The sequence below is a fragment of the Acytostelium subglobosum genome, assembly GCF_000787575.1.
Source record: "Acytostelium subglobosum LB1 DNA, scaffold: scaffold1, whole genome shotgun sequence".
NCBI lineage: Eukaryota > Evosea > Eumycetozoa > Acytosteliales > Acytosteliaceae > Acytostelium > Acytostelium subglobosum.
The window spans coordinates 712,590-736,520 of record NW_012236531.1 but is presented as its reverse complement, the minus strand read 5'-3'; the positions used below and the strand labels follow the sequence as shown (position 1 = coordinate 736,520).

General features: G+C 41.6%; 11 protein-coding genes across 11 annotated transcripts; 1 reads left to right on the top strand and 10 right to left on the bottom strand.

Annotated features, from left to right (window-relative positions):
- Nucleotides 1-247: 247 nt before the first annotated feature.
- On the bottom strand, nt 248-1,639 carry SAMD00019534_003100 (hypothetical protein; the record flags this gene model as incomplete). The annotated part of the gene is made up of 2 exons (XM_012903743.1): nt 248-1,080; nt 1,183-1,639. Coding segments are annotated over 2 exons (1,290 nt in total), but the record flags the coding sequence as incomplete, so codon positions are not given.
- Nucleotides 1,640-1,647: 8 nt separating this feature from the next.
- SAMD00019534_003090 (hypothetical protein) lies at nt 1,648-2,442 on the bottom strand (the record flags this gene model as incomplete). The annotated part of the gene is made up of 2 exons (XM_012903742.1): nt 1,648-1,845; nt 1,921-2,442. The coding sequence occupies 2 exons, from the start codon at nt 2,440-2,442 to the stop codon at nt 1,648-1,650; spliced, it is 720 nt and encodes a 239-aa protein (XP_012759196.1).
- Nucleotides 2,443-2,908: 466 nt separating this feature from the next.
- Nucleotides 2,909-4,945, top strand: SAMD00019534_003080 (hypothetical protein; the record flags this gene model as incomplete). The annotated part of the gene is made up of 1 exon (XM_012903741.1): nt 2,909-4,945. The coding sequence occupies one exon, from the start codon at nt 2,909-2,911 to the stop codon at nt 4,943-4,945; it is 2,037 nt and encodes a 678-aa protein (XP_012759195.1).
- SAMD00019534_003070 (hypothetical protein) lies at nt 4,926-6,483 on the bottom strand (the record flags this gene model as incomplete). The annotated part of the gene is made up of 3 exons (XM_012903740.1): nt 4,926-4,949; nt 5,011-5,252; nt 5,334-6,483. The coding sequence occupies 3 exons, from the start codon at nt 6,481-6,483 to the stop codon at nt 4,926-4,928; spliced, it is 1,416 nt and encodes a 471-aa protein (XP_012759194.1).
- A 2,457-nt stretch (nt 6,484-8,940) lies between these two features.
- Nucleotides 8,941-10,851, bottom strand: SAMD00019534_003060 (hypothetical protein; the record flags this gene model as incomplete). The annotated part of the gene is made up of 1 exon (XM_012903739.1): nt 8,941-10,851. One exon carries the CDS (start codon nt 10,849-10,851, stop codon nt 8,941-8,943), a length of 1,911 nt encoding a protein of 636 aa, XP_012759193.1.
- Nucleotides 10,852-12,663: 1,812 nt separating this feature from the next.
- On the bottom strand, nt 12,664-13,924 carry SAMD00019534_003050 (hypothetical protein; the record flags this gene model as incomplete). Its single annotated transcript, XM_012903738.1, has 2 exons — nt 12,664-12,687; nt 12,761-13,924. The coding sequence occupies 2 exons, from the start codon at nt 13,922-13,924 to the stop codon at nt 12,664-12,666; spliced, it is 1,188 nt and encodes a 395-aa protein (XP_012759192.1).
- Nucleotides 13,925-14,434: 510 nt separating this feature from the next.
- SAMD00019534_003040 (hypothetical protein) lies at nt 14,435-15,177 on the bottom strand (the record flags this gene model as incomplete). The annotated part of the gene is made up of 2 exons (XM_012903737.1): nt 14,435-14,508; nt 14,577-15,177. 2 exons carry the CDS (start codon nt 15,175-15,177, stop codon nt 14,435-14,437), a joined length of 675 nt encoding a protein of 224 aa, XP_012759191.1.
- Nucleotides 15,178-15,960: 783 nt separating this feature from the next.
- On the bottom strand, nt 15,961-17,145 carry SAMD00019534_003030 (hypothetical protein; the record flags this gene model as incomplete). Its single annotated transcript, XM_012903736.1, has 1 exon — nt 15,961-17,145. One exon carries the CDS (start codon nt 17,143-17,145, stop codon nt 15,961-15,963), a length of 1,185 nt encoding a protein of 394 aa, XP_012759190.1.
- Nucleotides 17,146-18,319: 1,174 nt separating this feature from the next.
- On the bottom strand, nt 18,320-19,864 carry SAMD00019534_003020 (hypothetical protein; the record flags this gene model as incomplete). The annotated part of the gene is made up of 3 exons (XM_012903735.1): nt 18,320-19,138; nt 19,224-19,689; nt 19,767-19,864. The coding sequence occupies 3 exons, from the start codon at nt 19,862-19,864 to the stop codon at nt 18,320-18,322; spliced, it is 1,383 nt and encodes a 460-aa protein (XP_012759189.1).
- A 367-nt stretch (nt 19,865-20,231) lies between these two features.
- On the bottom strand, nt 20,232-21,375 carry SAMD00019534_003010 (hypothetical protein; the record flags this gene model as incomplete). The annotated part of the gene is made up of 2 exons (XM_012903734.1): nt 20,232-21,110; nt 21,184-21,375. Coding segments are annotated over 2 exons (1,071 nt in total), but the record flags the coding sequence as incomplete, so codon positions are not given.
- Nucleotides 21,376-22,283: 908 nt separating this feature from the next.
- On the bottom strand, nt 22,284-23,897 carry SAMD00019534_003000 (hypothetical protein; the record flags this gene model as incomplete). Its single annotated transcript, XM_012903733.1, has 1 exon — nt 22,284-23,897. The coding sequence occupies one exon, from the start codon at nt 23,895-23,897 to the stop codon at nt 22,284-22,286; it is 1,614 nt and encodes a 537-aa protein (XP_012759187.1).
- Between the last annotated feature and the right edge of the window lie 34 nt (nt 23,898-23,931).

The window sequence follows — 23,931 nt, the reverse complement described above, 5'->3', positions numbered from 1 at the left end:
GGAATAAGATTGGTTCTAATTACAGCAATATTATCTCCAGGTGCATTAAATATATAAGCATAGGATTTTAAAATTATTAGATCCGGAACAAAATCAATATTAATTGGTACCAATACCTTACCGTCTCCACCTTCTGGTGGATCACCTTGAGTTCCAGGTAGAATTAAATTAACAAACACCGTCTTTACGCACATTGATTTAGAGTAACCCATTTATATTATGTATTTATTAATAAATAATATTAGACAAGGACAATACCATTGGGAGTAATAACCATCTTACGTTTACAAACAACTGTACTCTGATGTGTCAAATTGGTTGCTGCACTGAGGAATCCAACAAAGTCCCACTTCTGTTCTCCAAGGTTCAGATCAATACCAGTGATTGCATTGTCCTTATTAAAGTTAGAAGTTCCATCACCAAACTCCTCAATCCAACACCAGTTCCTTTTACTAATTTGTGGATTTAATATTGTAGAATCCTTGAGGATCCATCGTAAAGCCATGTAATCATCATTTGGCAACAAATAGTAGTCATATTGCATTAGCCTGTTGTTATTGAGGTTAGTGTAATAGTGGTCAAGATTGGTTGCACGCCAGTTGTTGTTGTAAATTGCAGTGTTGATAGCCGTTGCTGTAAGGAATAGACTGTGATAGATCCTTTCCAATGTCATTCCATTCTGCCTATTTACACGCAGGGTTACTGATTGATTTTGTCCAGTTAAAGATGCTTGGTAAGAATAACAGTATGGAATCATAAATGAAAATCCTTCTGGACTTTGAATCTTTGATTGTAATTCATTTACAATTGCCAAGTTCTTCTCAACAGCAAGGTAGATAGCCATATCAGTAATATTGAAATTTGCTGGTGCTGGGATGGGAGCTGGACCTGTTGTTGGATTGGGGAATGGGTTAGGTTGAATGGCTGGTGATGGATCTGGAAGAGCTCCAGGTGGATCAGCAGCGAAAGCAATGTTGGACAACTCAGACCAAACGAATCTAACCAATAGTGTCTCATTCAACATAATGTCTTTGTCAACTGAAAGAACAGACTCGTAAAGTTCATTGAATGGTATTGTCACTGTTACATTGGCAGCTTGGGATGCAGTGATAAAATATCTTACCTCAGTCTGAGGCACAACTCCTTCTTGTCCCAGACTGTTTGGATTGTAGATTAAGTCACCTCGATAAGCAATTGGCGATTGTGATGACACACACGGTATAATGTATTGATCATCACCTGCAGTGTAACTGGCAAATGTATTCTCTGTTTCAACCAATGGTTTGTTCCTCATTGTAACCATCTTTGCGTGCAAATGGAAGTTGGTATGATCCATCAGATACAGTCCTCCTCTTGTGAACACCTGAATCTGTCTAAAGAATGGACAAAAGTCAGCAAACATCAACTGATTCTTGTTAGCTATACCAGGTAAGTTGAATATGAACCTAAAGAATGATCTAGACAAGTTGTATGCTTTGGAAGGTGGAATCTCAAAGATTGTATCATTGCCACCTGCATAGACAGTTGTTTGAGTTGTTCCTGACTGAGGAAACAGTCTTGTGTATTCGTACTCTGGTTCTGCAACTAGCAAAGGTGTATAGTCAAGTTCTTTCGATACTACGTTCTCCATATGTATATATTAACCGATTATATATTTCTATCGACTTCAATGCTCTCGTGATCTTTGACCAGCAAGTAGTTAATGTATTGTCTTGTCAAGTCATAGATGTCGTTGTGTCTGAACAATATGATCGTCAGGTTCATGTCAACACCATTGAGGAATATTTCTACACCATCCTTGTCTGTCAAGTAGATGTAGAATGTCTTCTTTGTCTTTGACACTAGCTGTTTGGAGTATGCTTCAAGGTTATGATTAGTCCAATTGACATATGCAAAGTCAGGTACACCAGCTGAACATACTTCTTGTAGAACATCATCTGATCCATTGCTGCACAGATCTGAATGAATGTACAATATGTTCTCGATCTGTAGATCAATGACATTGGTGCTAACAAGTGCTCCATCCACGAAATAGTTTGTCGAGTCTTGTTCAAAGCCTAAATGATGGAATAGGTCTTCACACAAGAACGTGTACTTGCCTGTGTTTGGTTGTTTTGATGTTGGCCATGTGATAGAGTATGTGTACTTTCCTGGCGATGCAGCATTGAGTAACGATGTAATCGTGTCTTGTAAAGACAGTCTGCTGTAGTTGCCAACAGGCACAGTTATTAGTGCACTCACGTCATACTCTATCAATGTGAATGTGTTTCTATTCCTTGGCACTGTGTAGAATGACTTGGGAATGCATGCTTGTAACACTGCAACACGATCGAACTCATCATACTCATAAGTCTCAAGTGAAGTTGTGAAGTGCGAGATCGTACCACTCGATCTGTTCAATGAATTGACATAAAATATCCTCTTGTGGGTTATGAGACTCATTTATTATAATTAAATATATATAATGACATCATCAAAGAAAGGTTACGCTGGATCAGCTGCCAATCTTGCCAAATGGAGAGAAGAACAGAAAGCATTGAAAGAGTCTGAGTATGTTATTTTTGATTCAGATGATGAAGATACAGATAAAGAACAAGTGGCTGCACCAGAACCAGCGCCTGTCGTCAAACCAATCAGACCATACAAGCCTCGTGCACCTAAAGCAACGCAAGCTGACAAGACAGTGCAACTAGAGAAGAAGCTCGATGACTTAATGTCACAGTTCACAACGTTCATGTCAAAGCCAGCAGAGGTACCAATACCAGGACCATCACAACCAATACCAATCCCACAACCTGATCTTGTACAACAATATCAACAACAACGTCCAAGGTACTTACAATCAGACATACTCAAACACAAGTTGCTTACCAAATTCTAACAATCGTCTAACTATCATGTATACATCATGGTTAAACACAATGTACATCTAGAGGTGCGAACAGACAAGGGCAAGCTACGTGTCCACATCAAGAAGGTCAGACCTGCGCGATTGCGACGTGACAGCAAAGGGAGATACATCAGGAACAAAGGACAGAAGAAGTACATCAACTCACGCAAGTCTGATTTGGAGCTGATCAAGAAGTTGATTGCCGAGGCACGATCAGTTGGTAAGACAGTTCATCCAGTCAGCAGTGGTCCAGCTATCAGTACTAACGAGGCTGCATACATCAAATCAATACAGGACTCCAATTACAGAGAGGCACTGTTGAAGAATGCAAAGGACTTGGAACAACAAACCAGAGCAAAGATTGATGCGATCCAGGTGCCAGCACCACAGTTGGCGTTGCCAGCACCTATCGTTCCTTTGGCAATACAAGGACCAGCACCTGAACCCATTGAGCAAGATATACCACAAGCATATGTCGAACAACAGGACCGGGCGAACGAACTCAATAGAGTGACACATGGCATGGTCAAGAACATACAGGGCGCACTCAATCAACGTCTACAGGAGGACCTCCAGCGATTCGAGTTGGACAAACAACACAGAGAGCAGTTGTTGCAGGCCAAGGAACAACGTCGACAAGAGAAGATTGAGTATGAACGATCAATGACACAACATCAAATTGATGTCCTCAACAGTCAGAAGGAGATTCTTGCACGACTACCTATATGGCCAGGTGAAAAGCAGGTAGAGGTTGAGAAAGAGAAGGAAGACATCAACATTGGTATTCACCTACTACAAGCACAACAGGAACAGAGAGAACTCGAAGCACAGATCAAGATTGAAAAAGATAAAGAAGCGGTCGAGAGGATCAATACAATGGAGGAGAAGAGTCTACAACGAATGGCTGATGTATCAACACCAGCAAGTCCTCTCAAGAAGAACTGGCCTGCTGAGCACAAGGCGAGTGTCGGTAGAGAGATTGATACCAAGAAGAAGATGACAGGTATGGACCCAACGACAGAGGAGTTCAGTGACTTGCGAGAGAAGCTGTTCACTGAGGAGGCCAAGCGACAGACCATGCCCACTAACAACAAGGCATACGATCCAGCACTCGCAGCAAAGTACAAGGGCAAGGCAGACAAAGCATTGGAGAATGGTGATGATAATAGAGCCAACAGGTACATGGACATGTTGACAGCGGAACAGCGCAAGAGGCCAAAGACAACGAGCAAGATACCAATGCGAACAACAACATCACCAATACCAAAAGTCAAAGAGGAGCAGTCATCACCTTACGCATCACCTCCACTCACATCGACACCAGTCATGCCAACAACCAGTCTCAAGTCACTTAAGAAAGTACCAGAATCAATCTCACCAAAGGTAGCAGCGAGTGTACAGAGTCATTTAGCTTCAGACAAACCGATTGCCAACCTCAACTATCAACTGATCAAGGACATGAAGGATACACCAATTGACAAACGTGGAATCATTATGAAGGATATACTCACAGAGACAGAGAAGGCAAGGATGATACAAGCATTACCATCATTAAAGATTGTGTCAGCAGCAGCACAGCCGACAGTGTTGTCATTGTTACAACAGTACTTTGATGGTGATCTTGGTACCAAACAACTACAACAAGAGATGACCAAGGCGCTCAAGAAGGAGAAGAACAAGTTCACTCTTCACGACAGCATTATCAACGAGGCACATCAGTTGCATAAGAAGTTACAGATTGGTCATGGTCGCGATGACAACAAAGGACTGTATGATTATGAGATTGAGAAGTTGATGGAGCCATATCATAAGGATGGATTCGAGGGCGTGATTGCCAGTGATGAGTTAGATACATTGAAGCCAATGGACCGTATGTCGTTTATAATGAATCTGGACAAGTCCAATCAACCTGGATCGCATTGGGTCATCTTGCGCCCTCTGCTCAGCAAAAACGGCATCAACCGAGCGAATGGTGTATTGAACATATCTATATTGTCAACTGCTCTGACCATGATGTGTCCATTGACTGTTGGTGTTATCCGATCCATAGAGTAGTTTTCTGGTAGTTTGAGATCGTATGATCGTGTTGTTAGTGTTGCGCCACCCTTGAGCTGTCTCACTTCATCATGACCATTGACTGTGATGCATCTCTTGACCTTATTTCGCTTGGACAATGCACCCCAAAGTCGTTGGTATAATTCCTTAGAACGTGGAACTCCAGCCTTGATCCAGCCGAGCACCTGATCGATGTAGTCACCAAACAGCGTGACAGAGTACATCCTACACTCTGGACCATAGACAAGTGCATTTGGCTTGTTGTCGATCTTGAGGTTGTACGTCAATCCAAGTTCTGTCGCCAGTGCTAGATCATAGTTGGTGTAGTAGTTGTGTTTGTTAGTCTTGAATGCTCGGTGTTCTCCATTGATGATCGCTCGATATATACCGAATGGTGGATGGGTCATGTCGTTGTCTGTCAATTGTTTGAACTCACCACGCTTCATTGGGACCATGAAGTTGCTGTTCTTGAGAATACACGCATACATCTTACACACGTCATACTTGTAGAGAGGACCAATATAGCCACCTTCGACTGCAAAAACCAATGGTCCACATGATGCCTTTGATATCCACTCGCCTTCGTCCTGCTGTATGTGTTCTGGATACACTGCTTTGTTGTAGGAGAGGAAGTGTGAGATGGCTGCCTTGTTGATGTTGTGACCAGTGTAATACATGTCGATGATTCCATTCGTACCTTGTTTGAGAGCATCAGCATCGGCGATGAATGATTGTAGTGTCTCCTCCAATGTCTTGCCTGATAGTATCTTGACAAACATGTATTGTGATTCGAACTTGAGTCTCCTCTTCTCTTTGATGAAGTCATCCATGCTCATTGTGCTGTGGGTCACTCCATCATAGAGATGAACGTTCTGGTCATCATATTTGAATGCCACTGGTTTCATCACTCTATCCTGCTTCTTGATTGCAACACCTTTGAGTTGGTATGTGTCTGTCGTGTCAAGTGTGTAGTGGCCATTGGTTAGCTTGAGTCTGATCTCTCTCGGGAAGGTCTTAATCGATGTGAAGATGTGATCACCTCGCACATATATACGCACCTTGAACTTGTCTTCGACTCTCGAGAGCATGTTGATTTGGACAGGGTCCTTTGCATCCAGATTGAGGAACTTCTTCAGTCGAAGAGGTGCATTGCAAGTGTTGACAATGTCTGGGTAGCATTGCTTGATGCAGTGATAGAGACAGTTATTCCATTCACTGCTGCATCCACCTGCTTTGGGATTGGCCTTCTGTACGAATATGCTGAATGATTGGAATGTGTCAGGCTCATCGATTGGAGCACCGTCATAGTCATGAGGATGGAACATGTCAATACGCTCACCTACCTTTGTGAATCTACCTGATCTGAACTGATTGCCTGGATATCTCAGGACGACTTCGACTCTAGTGTTTGGATTGGCACCCTTGTTGTAGAAGGCGTTGCTGTATCTCTGAGCGATGTTGGCAATATGCTCACGCGTGTAGTTGCCATTGTATCTGTATTGTTTGAAGCCGATGCTGTTGAGTCTGTTGCGATCCATTGTTATATATATCTAATTGATAAATTAATTATATATTATTATTTGTTTGTTGCTCCATCAACTGTTTGTGAATGTTGCCTTGTCTGTGGCGATGGATGTTTGTTATCCCAATTGGGAAGCCACACTCACACAGGACTTTTTGACGAAGATAGGCTTTGTGTTTCTCTCGGAACTCCGGATCAGATTGGTATTTGATCTTGAATGAACTCATTTATATTATATTACTATATTATTTTAATTATTATATATTTTATCATGGATCATCAAATTTCTTCTATTACTAGTTCTTAAATACAATTAACTGTCATCATAATCCAATTTATTGTATAAATATTTATACAGTGAGGAGGTCGGCCTCTTATTAAAAATATCTGAATAATAAAAGTACTTCTTATTACCTCTTACGACCAATCTTTACCAACTTTCTTCTGATTCCATTAATATAATCACAAGCGGTTTGGAATACTTTATTGTTTTTTCTGAATCCCACCCCTTGATTTACTCTAATGACTGAGACATGACTTTGATTGTCACTTCAATACCACTAGCAATATCTTCAGAATATCCATCACGAATAGCCATATCCATAAAAGCTATTAATCCATTTGTTGAAGATCTAAATATGTTAAAATTAAGATTAGAATAATTTAATTTGTAATTTCTTCAGACAGCTCACCTTAGAACTCCAGAAATCTTTAGCGCATAGGGAAATCTCTCATGTGATGGTTTCCCACAAAAACTAACAATTTGATTTGCTAGAGAATCTGCCTTTCCTTTTATAATACTAAACGATTCCTGGTCTGGATTTCCATTACAAAAGGTATTATCAATGAATATTAAGAATTCCCTTTTGAAGATAATAAAATTAATATATTATTGGTTAATAATTAGGTTACTAATGGTGATTTTTAGATGTACTCATACCTTAAAGTAGGAACTATTTGGGTAGAAAATTCAGATTTGACTAAATCTTCCATTTTGATAATTATTTATATTCTCTCTATTGTAACTCTAATACATATATCACCAATATCTTGAAGAAGTAGGTAAAAATCATCCTACAACAGTGGCATCAACAACAAATCGAGAAGAAACACCGGGCTAGTGTTGGAGGGTGTCTGGATTGGTGAGAATAATTGAAGAAATAGATCATATACCGACATACACTACAAATAATAACTCGCTTACAAATTTCCAAATAAACACACCCCTATCCTCAGTACTCCCACTTATTGTTAGTTAATGATTCTTTTTATAATTCTTTTTTTTATCATTCTATCTCTATTTCTCTATTCAATAAAAATAATAAATATATTAATAAGGAGGTATTGAGTGAAGAATGGAAATCGCGAAGCGATTGGAATGAGAATTGAAGGCCTCCGCCTTCACGCCACCCACACACGTGATGAAGACCACATCAAAACTCATGACACTTGATCACTGAACTTAAACTCTTTCCAATCACATAATCACTTTAATTGTATTATTATCTGTCATTGTGGAAGTTGAATAACTCAGTTCTTGACTTATAACATGTCAACAGCTACAGGAACATCCTTTAGAATAGACATCGCTTGATTCTGATAACCAAGAATACCAAAATCAATGAGAGATATATCTTAAAGAATAACATCATGTATGAGAGAGCATTCTCTCTACACTGCTCATACATTATACAGAGGAGAAAGCTAAAGGTATACATATTTTATGTATATCAGTCAGTCTATCAATCAAACAATCTAATGGATGGGATACAATTTGGATGAACAGACATCGTGGCACCTGGAGGAGAGAGCGATGTTGTGTGGAGGCACGTACGGGTCGATGTTGTGTCTGATCTTCGTTTCTTTGGTCTGAAAATGGACGACCACAAAGTCAAACAAAGTTCCATAACTTCCAATCAGACTAACGTTGCATTGGTACTGTGATTCATAGGGGCTCCTAGTTATTATATCGAAWTGTAACTTCTTTCATCTCCTTTTGTCCAATATTGAATGTCTTGGCAAGAACAGGACTGACGTTGTCATCCTTGTTGGAAGAGGAGCACCCATCCACAAATAAGTAGTATTGTGCTTTCATGGTTCCAATGTTGACGACTTTAACCTTCAACTTTGCATCTTTTGACATTGGTTCAAATATATTGATTCCAATACCATCCCTAATGATTATTCCTGGACTCTCCATACTCTCTCTCCTACTCCAGACTTCATGGGTCTCATCGTCAACCAAATGTTGTTGAATGGTACTTGATCCAAAGACGGTTGTCAAAAGCACTATGATGATTATAATTAAGTTGTACCGCATAGTTTCTTGTTTGATTATATGATTGATTATTTTATTGATCGTGTAAATGATTGATGGATTGATCATTGATTGAGTATGTTTGTTGTGTCATGTGACCTTTTTTTGCAAACTCCATCCAGAGACTTTGCAAAGTTTTGCAAACAAATAGAGTATTTATTTGGTCTTATTTATCTTTGAAGGTTGTTGATCATCCTCAGGATCAGTTGTGTCATTGACTTGTTGTTGGACTGAAGTCTCTTGATTGTCTTCGACACTATCTCTACCTCTCTTCTTATTGTTGTTCATTGCTTGTCGTTCCTTGTATTGTTTGATTATTGATTGAATGGGTGCACTGGACTTGTAGGCTGAACATGTCGTCACACCTTTAAGTTGGAACGTTGCTCCAATGTCCAAGAGATGTTGTAACATTACAATATCATTCTTCTTGATCAAATCAATTGTGTACAATGGTAGTACTACTGACTTGATTCCGGTTCTGACTGTGTCACTCGCATGCTTGAGTACGCAATCCAATATTGGCCGGCCATCTTTATGATCAAAGATCACTTTCTTTATAGTCTTGTAGAAACTGCTATGATATGCACCATTATAGCAAACTGCCTTATTGAATACGAAGAAGGAGATCTCTAGAGGTACCATTCCAAGTAAGATTGCCAGTTGCTCCAAGTTGCCTTTGAGAATGGCCAATTCATGATATTTCTCAAAGTTGGTAGTGAACAAACATCGATGGTTTTTGTAGAAATGAGTGAGCAGTTGGGTCTGATTGAATTTGATCGCTTGTTCAAACATTAAGGAGACAGGCACTTCCAATGATTTGGTCTGGTTGGATGATGATCGTTGAACATACTCGATGGCCATGTCTGCCATCCTAGTGTCACCAATCTGACCAATCCGCTCAAAGTATGTTGTTGATTTGGAAGTGTGATGATCCATCAGCCATTGGAACATGTCATAATCTGGACGGCCAGCCATTGTCAGTTCAAACAACAATTCACGATTGTTAAATTTCCTGAGTCCATAGATGAGTTGGACAATGTCATGTTGACCAAGCATCACAGCAAGTTGAAGTTGTTGAGTGTGACTGATCAATGATGGTGACTTGTCGAGAACATACTCCAAGTGTTTGATATCGATGAACAATGGAGTGAACTTGACGATCTTGTTGCGGTCTGAAACCAGGAACTCAAGCAGGTCCATTGAACCTTCGAATAACCATGGTCTACTATCCGATGATTTGTCAAACTGAATATTGTGATCGTTGAACATCATGAGCACTTCCAGTTTGAGTGAGCTGTTGTATGATGTCATGAACCCAGCATAGAGTCGCCCCTCTGACATTCGAGCACGGTATGTTCCAAGGCTGTTGAACAATGATTGAAGAATTGGTTTGGATGCCATATATTGAATGAGTAACTTGGCTTGGGCTAGTGTGCCATGCTCTACTATGCAGAAGATCAATGAAACAGTTTCATCATATTCAATGGATGCCAAGAATGGTATTAGTGCCAGGTCTCCAGTTGACAGGTAATTGTTCAACTTCCGAATTATGAGCTTGTCCGTATCAACGTCAATCTGAGGCTTGATAAAGAGTAGGAGCTTGATCATTGCCAAAAGGTATTTGTCATCACAGGTGCCCAAGCTGTTGTCATATCCAACCATTCTCCTAATGTCCTCTTTCGACTTGGTGAGCGAGTCCATGGCTTGTTCGTCAGTGATTGTTTGTCGTTTGATGATCACCTTGTAATCGATCAATCGCTCAAAATGTGTAACGTGCTCCTCCACTGATGCATTGATTTGAAGGAGTAGGTCGTTTATCAAGTGATAAAGACGATGAGGACTCTTCAATTCATCGATGTTGAGGTTTGGCAACAAGTCATCAATGAGACTCTGATCACCAGTCTTTAGGATAAAGTACTTGAGCTCTGGTATGAGTGCGCGGGCCACCTCTGAGACTTGAGTTGATACTGATAATGTACTGGAAGAGGATGTTGAAGTTGAAGAGGATGGAGATGATGATTTGGGAGCTCCAGTCACCAATCTGATCAATTCACTGGAATGAGACATGATGATCCTGGTGAGAAAATCGGTTTGTTTGGCGTCTGACGATACAAAGTATGGATTCTCCAAGAGGAATTTGATGATGTCGACTCTCTCTTTTTGAATGGCGATGTCAAGAATCGAGTAAAACCTATGTCGATCAATATTTACCTTGACCGGATTTGATTGATTGAACAATGTCTGAGCGATATGAATGTTACCACTTTGGATTGACCATCTCAGGCTGCATTCTTGATCGAAGTAGCTTTGAAATCGAGTGTAGAACAAGTCGAATGTATCATTATCCATATGGTTGTTGATGGTCAATATATCTTCGGGTTGATCGAGGTGTAGGCCACGTTTGATTCTGTCACGCAACAGACCAAAATGTCCATTCAACACTATATCTTTACAGTTGGTCCAATGTCCATATTTGTGTTTGCTCCACATATATGTGTACCAACTTGATGAGTTCACTTTGTTAACATGACCAATAACTGCTCTACGATTATCATGTATCTTATGGACTTCTGACAAGATAGACTTGATTAATAATCTGTTTTTGAATACAGACATAAACACATTCGTTGTTGTACTATTATCACTCATATTTAACGTTTAATTATTAATGTAAATATATATTATTTGTTTGTTTGAAACTTTGCACTTGTCATTCAAACAAACAGGCCAACGAGAAACGGGAACATATTGATCAACTCGTGACCACTCGTTCTATGAAAAATTTCCAGAAATAGGTTGCCCCACCAAACAATTATTATTATTATTTGTTTAAACTCTTGGACTTGTTGGATTGATCCAGTTCGCTTTGGTAAAGACAATTACTATTATTGCCTCTGCTTGAGTGATTGGTGCTGTTCCTTGTATTGAGTGAATATTCACTGGATGATTAGGTTGGTGACGTAGTTTCCCCACACTGTAATTGATTGCCGTTCTAACCATACATTGGAATGTGATTGATACTTGGATTTCTTTTTGATTCCAATCTAAACGCACACAACATTGTTTATTTCTTGGAACGCCTTTTCACTTTGACTGGAAGTATGGTATTGGTCTGCATTACCCTTGATCTCTTGAGTGTTGTGATGATTGGACCATGCCTTTGTTGATATTGATCAATGATTGATTGTAGGACTGGTATGCCAGTTGATACCACGCCATCAAGGTCCAAGGTCGCCCCAATGTCCACCAGATGTTGTAGTGTTGAGTAGTCATGTTGTTCAATCAGATTTGTTGTGTATCTTGATATTACATTTGATTTGATATACTCTCTAGCTACTTCATTAACATGTCTAAGTGCACAATCCAGTTCCAGGATCTTGGAACTGTTTGTTGGTCTGGTTTGAGGCTGTACCAGGATAGATGAAAAGATATCATAAAGTGAAGAGATTGAATTTTTCCAATTAATTGGTAATGGATAAGTGCCAAAGTAATACTCCATCAACTCAATGTTATGTTGTTCAATCACTTGTTGATGAAGTTTGTGTAATGCCAATTCTTCATGATGATATTTATCAAGTTGTTTGATAAACTCTGTTTGATTGGCCTTGATCGCCTCTGTCACTAGATCTCGTATCATATCCAGTGATGGCTTTAGTTCGTTCATAACCAATGCATAGGCCATGTTGTCTCCACACCTTGCGATTCTGTTCAACGTAAGACCAATTGGGAATGATGAATGATAGTTTTGGTGAGTCAGGATCCATTTGAAGATTGAGTACTGGGGACGCCCACACATAGCTGTCTCGAGAATATGGATAGAATATTGAATGTGATGATCATGATTGAAAAGTAATTGGACCATGTCAAGCTTTCCGAGCATCACTGCCATCTGCATCTGAACAGCTGGTTGTAGGAGTTCAGGTCGGATGGCGAGCAAGTGTTCCAAGTGTCTAGTGTCAACGGGCAGTGGTCTTACTTTGATCAACATATTCGTGTCTGATAAGAGACACTCTAGAATCTCGGTGGTGCCTTGGAAGGGCAAGGACATGCCCTGCCAGAGTGTTCTGGAGCTGATGGCAATGACCTTGTTGAGATAATTGAGGATATCAATTTTGTTGAATGAGTTGTTGTTGTTCGTGAACACAACCTTTAGCTCATCACTCATGTAGAGTGATACATGATTTAATCCTATGGTACTGTTGTTCAACAGTGCCATCGCCATCTCTGCCTGGGCAATAGTACCATGCTCAACAATGTTTGCGAAGATGAGGTGTCGGTTGTCATACAGATTGGCTGGATACATCATAATGAGAGGGATGAGCATGCAGTCTCCAGTGGAGACGTATTCACGGAGCAAACTCCGCATGATGCTCTGGCCCAGGCATAGCTTGGACTGCTTCAACAGCTTGACATACACCAGTCTTTGTTCGTCACTGATGCAATCCAACGCCTGTACTTTGACTTTGGCCCCTAGGGCATTGTTCACAAGTGCCTTTGACTCGGCCATTGCTTCTTTGGCACGATGTAGTGTGTTACCATCACCTGGCGCTAACAACTTGTACTTGATCAACAACTCCACATGTCTCCATTGTTGTTCCATTGTTGCTTCCTCTGAGAGTAACTGCTTGTTGGTTATAATTGAATATGGCTTATGTCGGTACTTGACACCAATGTCATCAACAGCAATCAACTCATCAATCAGTTGTTGATCACCTGTCAATAGGATATCCACAATGAACATGTGAGCATTTGATCGCACCAAGTCGATCATCTCGGATGGGTAGCTGAGAGGGTCGAGCACTGACCTGATCACCCTACTCGATCGACTGGCGAATAGATTGGACAGATCAACTCCCTTTTCACTCAACGTCGACCTGTTGATATAATCATTCTGAAACAAGTAACTGATCATCTTGGTCTTCCTAAAGTCGATTGGTATGTTTGAGAATATACGTTGATCAGTGTCCAATGAGATGGGCTCGTTTGTCTGCTTGTCGCCAATGAGCGACTCCAAGATATGTAAGTTGCCCGAGTCGACCGACCACTTGAGCATATCCTTGCGCACACTGGATGTGATGTGAAAGCGCTTGCAGAGCAGGTCAAAGGTGTCACGATCAATGTCACTCTGACATATTGCCATAAGATCGCTTTTGGTTGGTAGGTTGATGTGTTTGTTGTTTTTGAGCCGATCATGTAATAGACCAAGATGACGATTATTGATGATAGCTTCAATACCTGTCCAATGTCTGTACTTGTAGCGAATATGATCTTCATTCCAATAGGGTTCTGATTCTCTCAGTCTATTCCTTATCTTCTTAATGACCCTTTCATAGTAATGTCTATCATGTATAACACTGACAGCTGACATTATGATCCTCACCAACAATCTGTTTGTCAGTACTCTAATGAATGGTGTATCGCGCACATATAGTGTACGATCTAGAGTAGCATCATTGTTGTTGTCTGTATCTGTTATCATTGTTTGTGTGTATGTGTTTGAATGAATGAATGAATGGGTCTGTTTCTTAAAGTTTGGTTTGCCAAACACTGATTCCAGGAAATAGTATTGTTATAGTTGATCAAACATTGTTTAATGTTGATAGGGTTTATTGAGATAATCATTCTTATTATCTCCTCATTGTCTCTTACATTACACCAAGATAGATAGAACTAGAGTGGCAATGAGAATGCCAGGATACACATTAGCTTGTGTGGTGGCCAATGCTATTTTAAGAGTAAGTATGCTTATGATTGAGCGAATGAATGAATGATTGAATTAATGAACTACTTACAATGGTATTGATTATCACCCATGACTGATTGTCTGGCAAGACAATCTTGGTCTTGATTATTGCAGAGGGTAGCATCCTGTCCAACATGGGTCGATGATTGTTTGGTAGTAGACCATGAGCTGATGGTATGGCCGGTAGTGGTCTTTGCAGTGGTCGAGTGACCAGATGCTGTTGTGGAGTGCTCAGAGGTTGATTGGGCTGTGGTACCCTGCTGAGTTGAAGACATCTCGGTGGTGGTATCAGTCGAGCTCGATGAACTGGAGGTTGTGGAGGTGACCCCCATTGGCATGGCCGTAGTATCACCTGTAGATCTACCTGATCCTGTGATATAGCCAGTGGTGGTGTTTGGAGCTGGAGTGCCAGTAGTTATTCCTCCAGTGGTCCAGTTGCCAGTCGAAGGATTGCCCGTAGTCGATGTAACACCCATTGGCATGGCGGTGGTATCAGCGGTTGAGAGACCACCAGTGGTATAGTTTCCAGTTGAGGGATTGGTAGTGGTCGAAGTAACTCCCATTGGCATTGCAGTGGTATCAGCAGTTGAGAGACCACCAGTGGTGTAGTTGCCAGTCGAGGGATTTGTTGTGGTCGATGTAACACCCATCGGCATGGCAGTGGTAGCACTTGTCGTTTTACCTGGTCCTGTGATATGTCCTGTTGTGGTTGGAGATGGAGTGCCAGTGCTACCGGTGGTTGAGGTCCTTCCAGTTGTGTCAGCGGTAGTCGTTGAGTCTCTAGAACCACTTCCAGTTGAGTGATGGGTCGTAGATGGTCGATGAGTTGGTCTTTCCACTTCCATAGCCATTGAGCTGACAGCCAAAAGAATGATTAGGACTTGGATAAAAAATTTAGAACCCATTGTTGGATAGTTAATTTATTATTATTAATAAGTAAATATTATTATTATTATTATTATTTGAATTGATTGTGTAGTAATTGATGTTCTCTAGGTATCCTGATCAATCATCCTTAAATATTATTTTGATTAAGTCCGGCAACACTCAAGTCTAGAACCAAAGCATTGACTTTACTTTGATTCTACAATTTAATTACCCGAGACTCTGACATGAGTATCCATGGGGGTTATGTTCAACGAAACTAGTCAAAGAGTTACATGTCTATGACTTGTAGTGTTAAGAATTCAAAGATGAAGTCAACATATCACAGCCAAAACAATCAAAAAACATCTCAAAAAACATCGTTTTGATCAAAAAACACCCTTTTCTTTGATCAGAGGACCTCCCTGGTTTGTGCCCTTCACTGAAGAGTCTTTCTAGAATTAGTGTGAGTGAGTCTAGACTCCGTCCAATCAATCAAAACGAACGAAAGGACAAACAGGTCAATAAATAGGTACTATTTATATGTACATAGTTGTTAACAACTGGAATCATTTGACTAACTTGAAGAGATGATCAAGTAAGAGGACTTTCCTACTCTTGTCCAAATTGCCGATGCACACTGGAAGGACAATCGATTTGAAACGTGATCTGTCTGTATCGGTCATGTGATTGATGATGTAGTCTAGCGCTGCAATCACCTGATGCACACATGTTCGTTCAAACAGTCTGTTGATTGCATTGATCAATTTTAACAAGGGGTCATCATTGATGTAGTTACCCATTGTGAATGGTTCAGCCTTGAATATAATATCAATGATATCAATGTTACCTTGCTTGATGGCTTGCAAATAGAATTGAAGGCCCTTTGTGATCAACACTGAATGATAAACTGTGTACATCAGTTTGATAAACTGTATCTGATCCTCTTTGATCGCCGACTTGATCATTGCGCGAATGTTGGAGATGGTTGGGTTGAGATGCTCCATTGCCAAGCCTACAATGGTGTCAAATCCCCTGTCTCCTATTCGTTTCCAGAGAGTGTTGGAGACAGATATACGACTGTCAAAAGATGGACTATCGAGCAGCAATCTAAAGATTGATGGCTGTGGTCGCCAGCACAACGACATCTCCAACACTTCTTGCAGATCTACACCAAGATCGGGGAGTGGGTTGTGTAGTAGAGGGAGTTGTTGTAGTAGTAGTTGAAGAAGGTCCATCCTGCCAATCACCACAGCCAACTCGAATTGAAGCTCAGGCTGGATAATGTCGGGTTGATGGTCAAGCACATACTTGAGGTGATCAAACTCAGACAGCAATGGATTGACCGTGATGATAACGTTGTTGGGGGACAGGAGGAATTGAAGCATTTCCATTGAGCCTCGAAATATCGTATATCTCCCTATCCTATTGTTGATACCACAACCATTGAGATACTTGATTATCTCCAACTTGTTGATCGAGTTGTTGCTCTCCATGATGCGATAACCCAGGCCCAATGCAAGGTTTATATATCTTTCGTGTCTATCATTCGAGGCGAAGTGAATGACCAACATGGCCTGCCATACTGTACCATGTTCGGCAATCCAACTAAGTAGTTGATCACCATATTTGAATCTAAAGGATGGAAGATCGATGATCAGGGGAATGAGCATTCCATCACCTGTCGCCAAGTATTGGGACATTATACTGTAGATTACATCCCAATTGCTGGAGATAGTAGGTATCTGCAGCATCCTAACATATTGCATTCTTTCTACATTACTTAAATGGTCAACATCGTACAATGTTAACTGTTTCTCTTCTTGTTGTTGTTGTTCAATCATTTTCTTGACATTTCTGATGGACTGGTCGATTGACTTTTCCATCTCTTCTTGTAATGGAGTGTAAATGTTCCAGGGCAACTGCTTGTATTGATACAAACGATCGAAATGTGCCATTTGTTGACTGACTGATTGATCAAGAGGCAGGAGCATATCTTGTCTGATCTCGCCAGAGTCCATTGGTCCCATTACAAATGTTTGATCTCTTGGTATCAGCTCATCAATGATTGTTTGATCACCTGTGAGCAAGATATCCAATACGTGCAGATATGCACGTGAGCGTAGTAAGTCTGAGAGTTGCTCGGGGAGGCATGGGTCGAGCACTGCCCCGATCATACTACTCGATCGAGATGTGTATATTAACTCTGTAGTTGATTCTGAATATCCATCAATCATTGTTGATAACTCAATGTATTGATGATCGATGAGGTAATTGAGCATGCCAACCTTCATCTCATCAATGGCCTCAAACCAGAGTTGCTCTTGTTTATACTCAAACTTGACAGGATATGTCTGATGAAGCAGTGTTTGAGCGATGTGTATGTTGCCCGAGCCAACTGCACTGTAGAGTAGGCAAGTATCATTGAATGAACTTTGGTAGGCATTGTAGAGCATGTCGAATGTGTCGTTATCAATGCCACTGCCGCAAGCATAGCATAGGTCATCGATTGAGTTAACATTGATGTGTAGGTTGAGTTTGAGACGATCGCGCAATAGGGCATAATGTCCATTATCCACGATCATCTTCAAGTCTGTCCAGTGATGGTACTTGAAGCGAAAAGGCTCGATCTTATCGAATACATATTCTTCATTGTCGTATGAATACTCTGATAACCTATCGATCAGTCTCGATTGTGTCAGACGATCATGAATCTCTCTAACAAACATTATGACCATCCTAAACAACAACCTATTCGATATCACTTCTTTGAATGATGCTGATGTTATTGGAATTGTTGTAGTCATGTTTGTATTTATTGATTGTTATAATGATTGATTGAAGAAATGATCTGAATCAATGAGTCTGAGCTCGAGGTCAAATTGCCTCGAAGTGTGAGGCCTCGATATATCATTGATCAAAAGTCCTTTAAATATCCGAGACGATGAACTCAATGAAGAATACCTTTGTATAATCATCCAATACATCAGCTGGGATACGATCACTATCAACATACTTGGAGTCTTTTGATGGACGAGTGTATAGTGTGAAGGTCATGGTGTCGTTGACATTGTACTTCTCAGTCTGAGTGAATCCACTGGTCCACTTGGTGTTGACCTCGCCCAACATGGGATCAACAATCTCCATCAATGGAACTATTCCAATGGCCTCTTGCACTGGCTCCAACTCGGCTGGTGGCGGCAAGATGATACCATTTGAAACAACAACCTTGCCGACCGTGTGATGGTATTGACCAAAGAGACGAACACGCACCTTGCGACCACGTTTCAACTTGATGGTGATCGATGGCTTGCGATAGTAGAAGGTTCCATCACATTGAGTGATCGGGTCCTTGGGGAGGGTCAGACGACGGCCTTTAGGTTCGTGTGGGTCTGGTCCCATGGATGCACCGTCCACGCGGTAGATGTAGGGGTAGGGATGGTCGGGTAGCTCAATCACTGGTGTCTCTGAACTGGTGAACAAGTTGGCGAGCTTGGGATGGTTACCAATGATCAAAGGGATGGGATAGTAGTAGAGATCACTGTTGAGGATCAAGTTGGCATTCTCAATACCCTTACACTCGCCAGAATGTCTATCATAGTTGTTCCATCCATCGGCCATAGTCTTGAGTGCCTCCACAGTATGATTGTGCAGCTTCTCTCTGAACGACTGTACGGCCGAGAACTGGCCAGAAGCAGGCTTTCCAGTCACGTATATCTGATCAAACTTCATCTGATACCAGTATGCCTAGAGTCATCAATTGATTGATTGATTGATCAAGATATCAGTATGTGATTGATCGATTGAATGATTCAATCAATGGGATACATACATCAGTGTTGATCACCGACATTTGGTAAAGGAGGGTTGCCTGGATAAAGAACTTGTAGACGTACTTGACATAGTTGGGATGTCCAGCGAATGCCATCATCTGCTTACAGTAATGACGCAACTCTTTGATACTCTCATGGAGCTTGGAGAAAAATAGGAAGTTGGAGAGGCTCTGAGTGTCGGAATCAGTCCTCTCAGAGATCTTGTGCTGCCACATAGAGATTGCCTCTCTGTACTCCTCGATAAAGGAACCAAGACCCTTGAGTTGAGACTCACTTTGCTCGATCCACTGCTTGATCTCACTATCTTTGATCTTCTCACCAATCAACACGAGGATCTCCTCTTTAAACTCCTTCAACCTTCTCTCCAAGTCTGCCTTGGTGACCTTCTCTTCCTCAGGGTTGGCGCGACGCCAATACATTGTGAAGACACCTTGGAGTAATGGTCCAACAACTGGAATACATCCACTATTATGATTGATTGATTGATATGTATGAGTATGATTGATTGATTGATTGAGTGTAGCAATCGAGTTGATACTTACATTACTGAACATACCATGATACCAATGTCCTCCTTGTCTGGTTCAAAGTTTGCGATGACTTCGATTGGGTCCTTGATACCAATGGCGGCACAACACATGTTGATTGGAATCAAAGCGAATGGATCCTTTGACACCTTGTCCTTCACTCTCGCCAATGCGCTATCGAATGATAGATCAGTTGGAAGTTGATGGCTTGTCTCTTTGGTACTCATTATTATTATTATTTATTATTATTATATAAATTATACATGTACAAATGATGGATAGATTGGTTGTATTGATCAATACTTTAAGGAAATGACTAGTCAGGTCATCTTCTTACCTTCCCAACACGAGTGTGTCCAGCAGTTTGTAGTTTGTCCAAGAAAGAAAGTATCTTTTGTGTGTTTGTCGACCTCTGAGTGACCATTTTACAAACGACAAAGTTAGATAGAGAATTGGAGAACAGTAATATTTATTAGATTAGATATCAGATACAATGAACTCAATGAATAGTGCTCTTGAATATCCTTGTCGGACATAGGATGGTGTTTTGTCCTCAGGAGGGTACTGTTCCTCAACATCATCAAACTCTCCTTGAGGGCAAAGCGTGAACGTCAAATCAGACTCGACATCAAACTTCTCGGTCTGAGTGAATCCACTGCTCCACTTCACATTGGAATAGTCGTCGTTCATGTCGTCTTCCTTCCTTGTAAACACTGGAAGTGTGCCGACGGCATCCTGCACAGGGGTCAGATTGACTTGGGATAGATTCGCGCCTCCGTCATCAGTGCCGATCGAGTATTTGAAGATGATCTGGGAGACCTCATTGTGGACGGTGCCAAAGATACGGACACGCACCTTGCGAGATCGGGTCAACTTGATCTTTAGCGATGGAATGGAATGGTAGAGCACACCGATGCAACCAGAGACTGGCTCCTTTGGGTACACTTGGCGACATCCATGAAAATCCTCATTGGTCGGTTCTGGTCTCATGCAGGAGGCATCGACACGGTAGATGTATGGATACTTGTGGTTGGGCAGAGTGATCACTGGAGTCGAGTATTTGTCAGCTAACAGGTCTCCAGAGTTGTTGGCAACCGATGGTTGGGGATGGTCTCCAATGATCAGTGGGATTGGGTAGTAGTAGAGATCGTTCCTGAGGATCATGTTAACGTTGGCAGTACCCTTTGGTTGTTCTCCATTGTGTCTGTCTGAATGGGACCATCCATTGGCCATTGTCCTCAAAGCATCAACAGTATGCTTGTGCAACTTCTCTCTAAATGAGTAGACCGCTGGGATGGTTGCAGTGGCAGGCTTGCCAAGCACATACACCTGATCAAACTTCATCTGATACCAGTAGGCCTAAGTGATTGATTGAGTCATGTTGGTATCTTTGATTGATTGATTGAATAACATGATAAGGAGTGAGACATACTTCAGCGTTGATCATGGATACTTGGTAGACGATAACAGCTTGGATGAATAACTCGTAGACGTACTTGACGTAGTTGGGGTGTCCACAGAATGCCATCATATTCTTGCAGTAATGACGCAATTCCTTGATACTCTCATGGAGCCTGCTGATGAACTTGTCATCCAACTCCTTCTTCTCAGAGATCCTGTGCATCTACAGTGCGATACACTCACGGTACTCCTCGGCAAAGGTGGCAAGACCAGCCAGCTTGGTCTCACTCTGCTCGACCCATTGCTTGATCTCACTCTCCTGGATCTTCTCGGCAATCAACTTGCGGATCTCGGTCTTGAAGTCCTTCAACCTCACCTCGAGGTCTTGCTTTCTGAATGGCTCCTCACCTGGGTTGGCACGACGCCAGTACATGGTAAATATACCTTGGAGAATTGGTCCGATGATTGGAACACATCCACTTATTATGATTGATCGAAGGATATGTTAGAATTTGATTGATTGAAAGGATGTTCGAATGATACATACATTACGGAATTGACCATGATACCAATATCCTCCTTGTCTGGTTCAAAGTTTGCGATGACCTCAAATGGATCCTTGACACCAATGGCGGCACAACAAAGGTTGGTTGGAATCAATGCGAATGGATCCTCATTGAGCTTGGCCTTGACTCTCTCCATTGCACTATCAATAGATAGATCAGTTGGAAGTTGGTGGCTTGTCTCCTTGATATCAGAAACAGACATATAACTCATTTTTGTTTGTTTAATTAATTAATTAATTATTAATATATATATATATATTATTTGTAGTTGATTGAATAGACTTAGGTTAAACTTTAAAGTTTATTTAATACTTTCTTTCAAAACTTTCCAAGCGGCCTCCGTTGACCACAACACATGGTCAACATCAACTTGTAAGATGTCCAAGTGTGAAAGTTTGTGAATGAACCCAATCAATCCAAAGAATCCAGGTTTGTGTTTGTTTGTATGTTGTTAGACTTTATTACATTCACTCGCGCGCGATCCAAGTGTGCACCAATGACGAATGGTGATGATGAATGAAAAGACGACTTTGAAAGACCATAATCAATCAGTCGGTCAATTCAATCAGAGCTGCTTCAGTCGATGCTTTTGCTGCTGCTTCAGTGTAAGTTCTTGTTGGATTCGCGTGTCAATGTCAATGAGACTGGACAGTGTGATGATCTTGTAGCCCTCAGACACGAGGTATGGAAGCATTGTACGCAATGCATCCAGTGTGTAGTCGCGGTCGTGTAGGATGATGACGGAGCCTGGCGATACTGTGCTCGTGACGTACCATGAGTTGACGGCGGGTATGCGGATGAAGGGGTCGTGTGGATAGACATTGCCCAGACACAGTTGGTAGCCATGTTGCTTGATGCTGTCCAACATATTACGATTGAAGAATCCTGAGCCTGGTCTGAACAGCTTGCGTCGTCTAGCATTGCAATAAGTGTTGGCGTAGAACTGCTGATCGTCCAAATTCAAACTTAGGTTCTCTATATTGTTGTTATCATACTCTTCGCTCTCGCTCTTGCTCATGCTCTCGTCCTCGCCATCACTCTGGCTCTGGCTGCTCGCAACACCATCTTTAGCAGTACTGTCACTCATCGCCAGACTGTTGCTGTCCACTGCTTGAGTTGATGAGTCTTGTAGTATACTCTTAACATTGTTATTACTATTATTATTACTATTACTACTGCTCTTAATACTACTACTACTACCATCATCAATGATTGGATCTATATGTTGTTCACTTCCTATACTACTGCTGCCAATTGGTGCGTCCATACTGGATGTTGGGTCGGCATTCTGTCGCTCAACAACAAGCTTAGCATCACCTTGTAGACGTTGTACTTCGACAGACTTGATTGTTCTTTGACTGTGACTGGGTGACGCTGGCAGAGATGACAAGTCTTCTCCTCCATCACCAACATTGGCGCACATTGTATAGTATGAGTAACGCTTCTCCAGTGTGGAGACACGTGATCGTTCGTAGTACTTGGTGTAGGTGTTGTTGATCATCTGATCGACCTCGAGCAGCTGACGTTCAAACTCTTCCGGCTCCAAGCTGATCGATGGCTCGTCCTGCCACATGTGGTTGCCAATCTCGTGGCCCTGCTCCAGCATGCGATCGAGGACTCGTTGACTGTTTGTGTTGCGCACGATGTTCTTGCCGATGAGGAAGAAGGTCGCCTTGACGTCATACTCGGCCAGTATGTCCAAGATGTCCATGGTGTTCTCTGAGGGTGCGTCGTCGATGGTGAGCGCCACCAGTTTGTGTCTGGTGACGTCCATCCTGTTGTCGGCGTAGAAGAACACCTCGCCGTCAAAGTGATTGGAGATGGCGCGCACGAGGAAGTTGGGCAGGAAGTAAATCATGAGCAGAATGGAGACCGTGAGGAAGAGGATGACCAGTGCGATGTACCACCACAAGCCAAAGGGGTAGCGGAGGAAGTATCCATCGAGCGTTGTCATCTTCTTGCGATGATCAATCTCGTCGTCTTCCTCAAGCAACTGGTATTGATTCTGTTGTTGTGATTGTGACTGTGATTGTGATTGTGGTAGTGATTGTGATTGTGACAGTGGCGATTGTTGCTGTTGTTGTTGTTGTAGTTGTGTAGCTGTTGGGAATTGAAGTAGAGTTGTTGGTGGACGTCTCTCACGAGCGTTTGTTTGTGTAGCAGCCTGTTTATAATTCATCGATGATGGTATCTCTGATTGATTCCAACCAAAC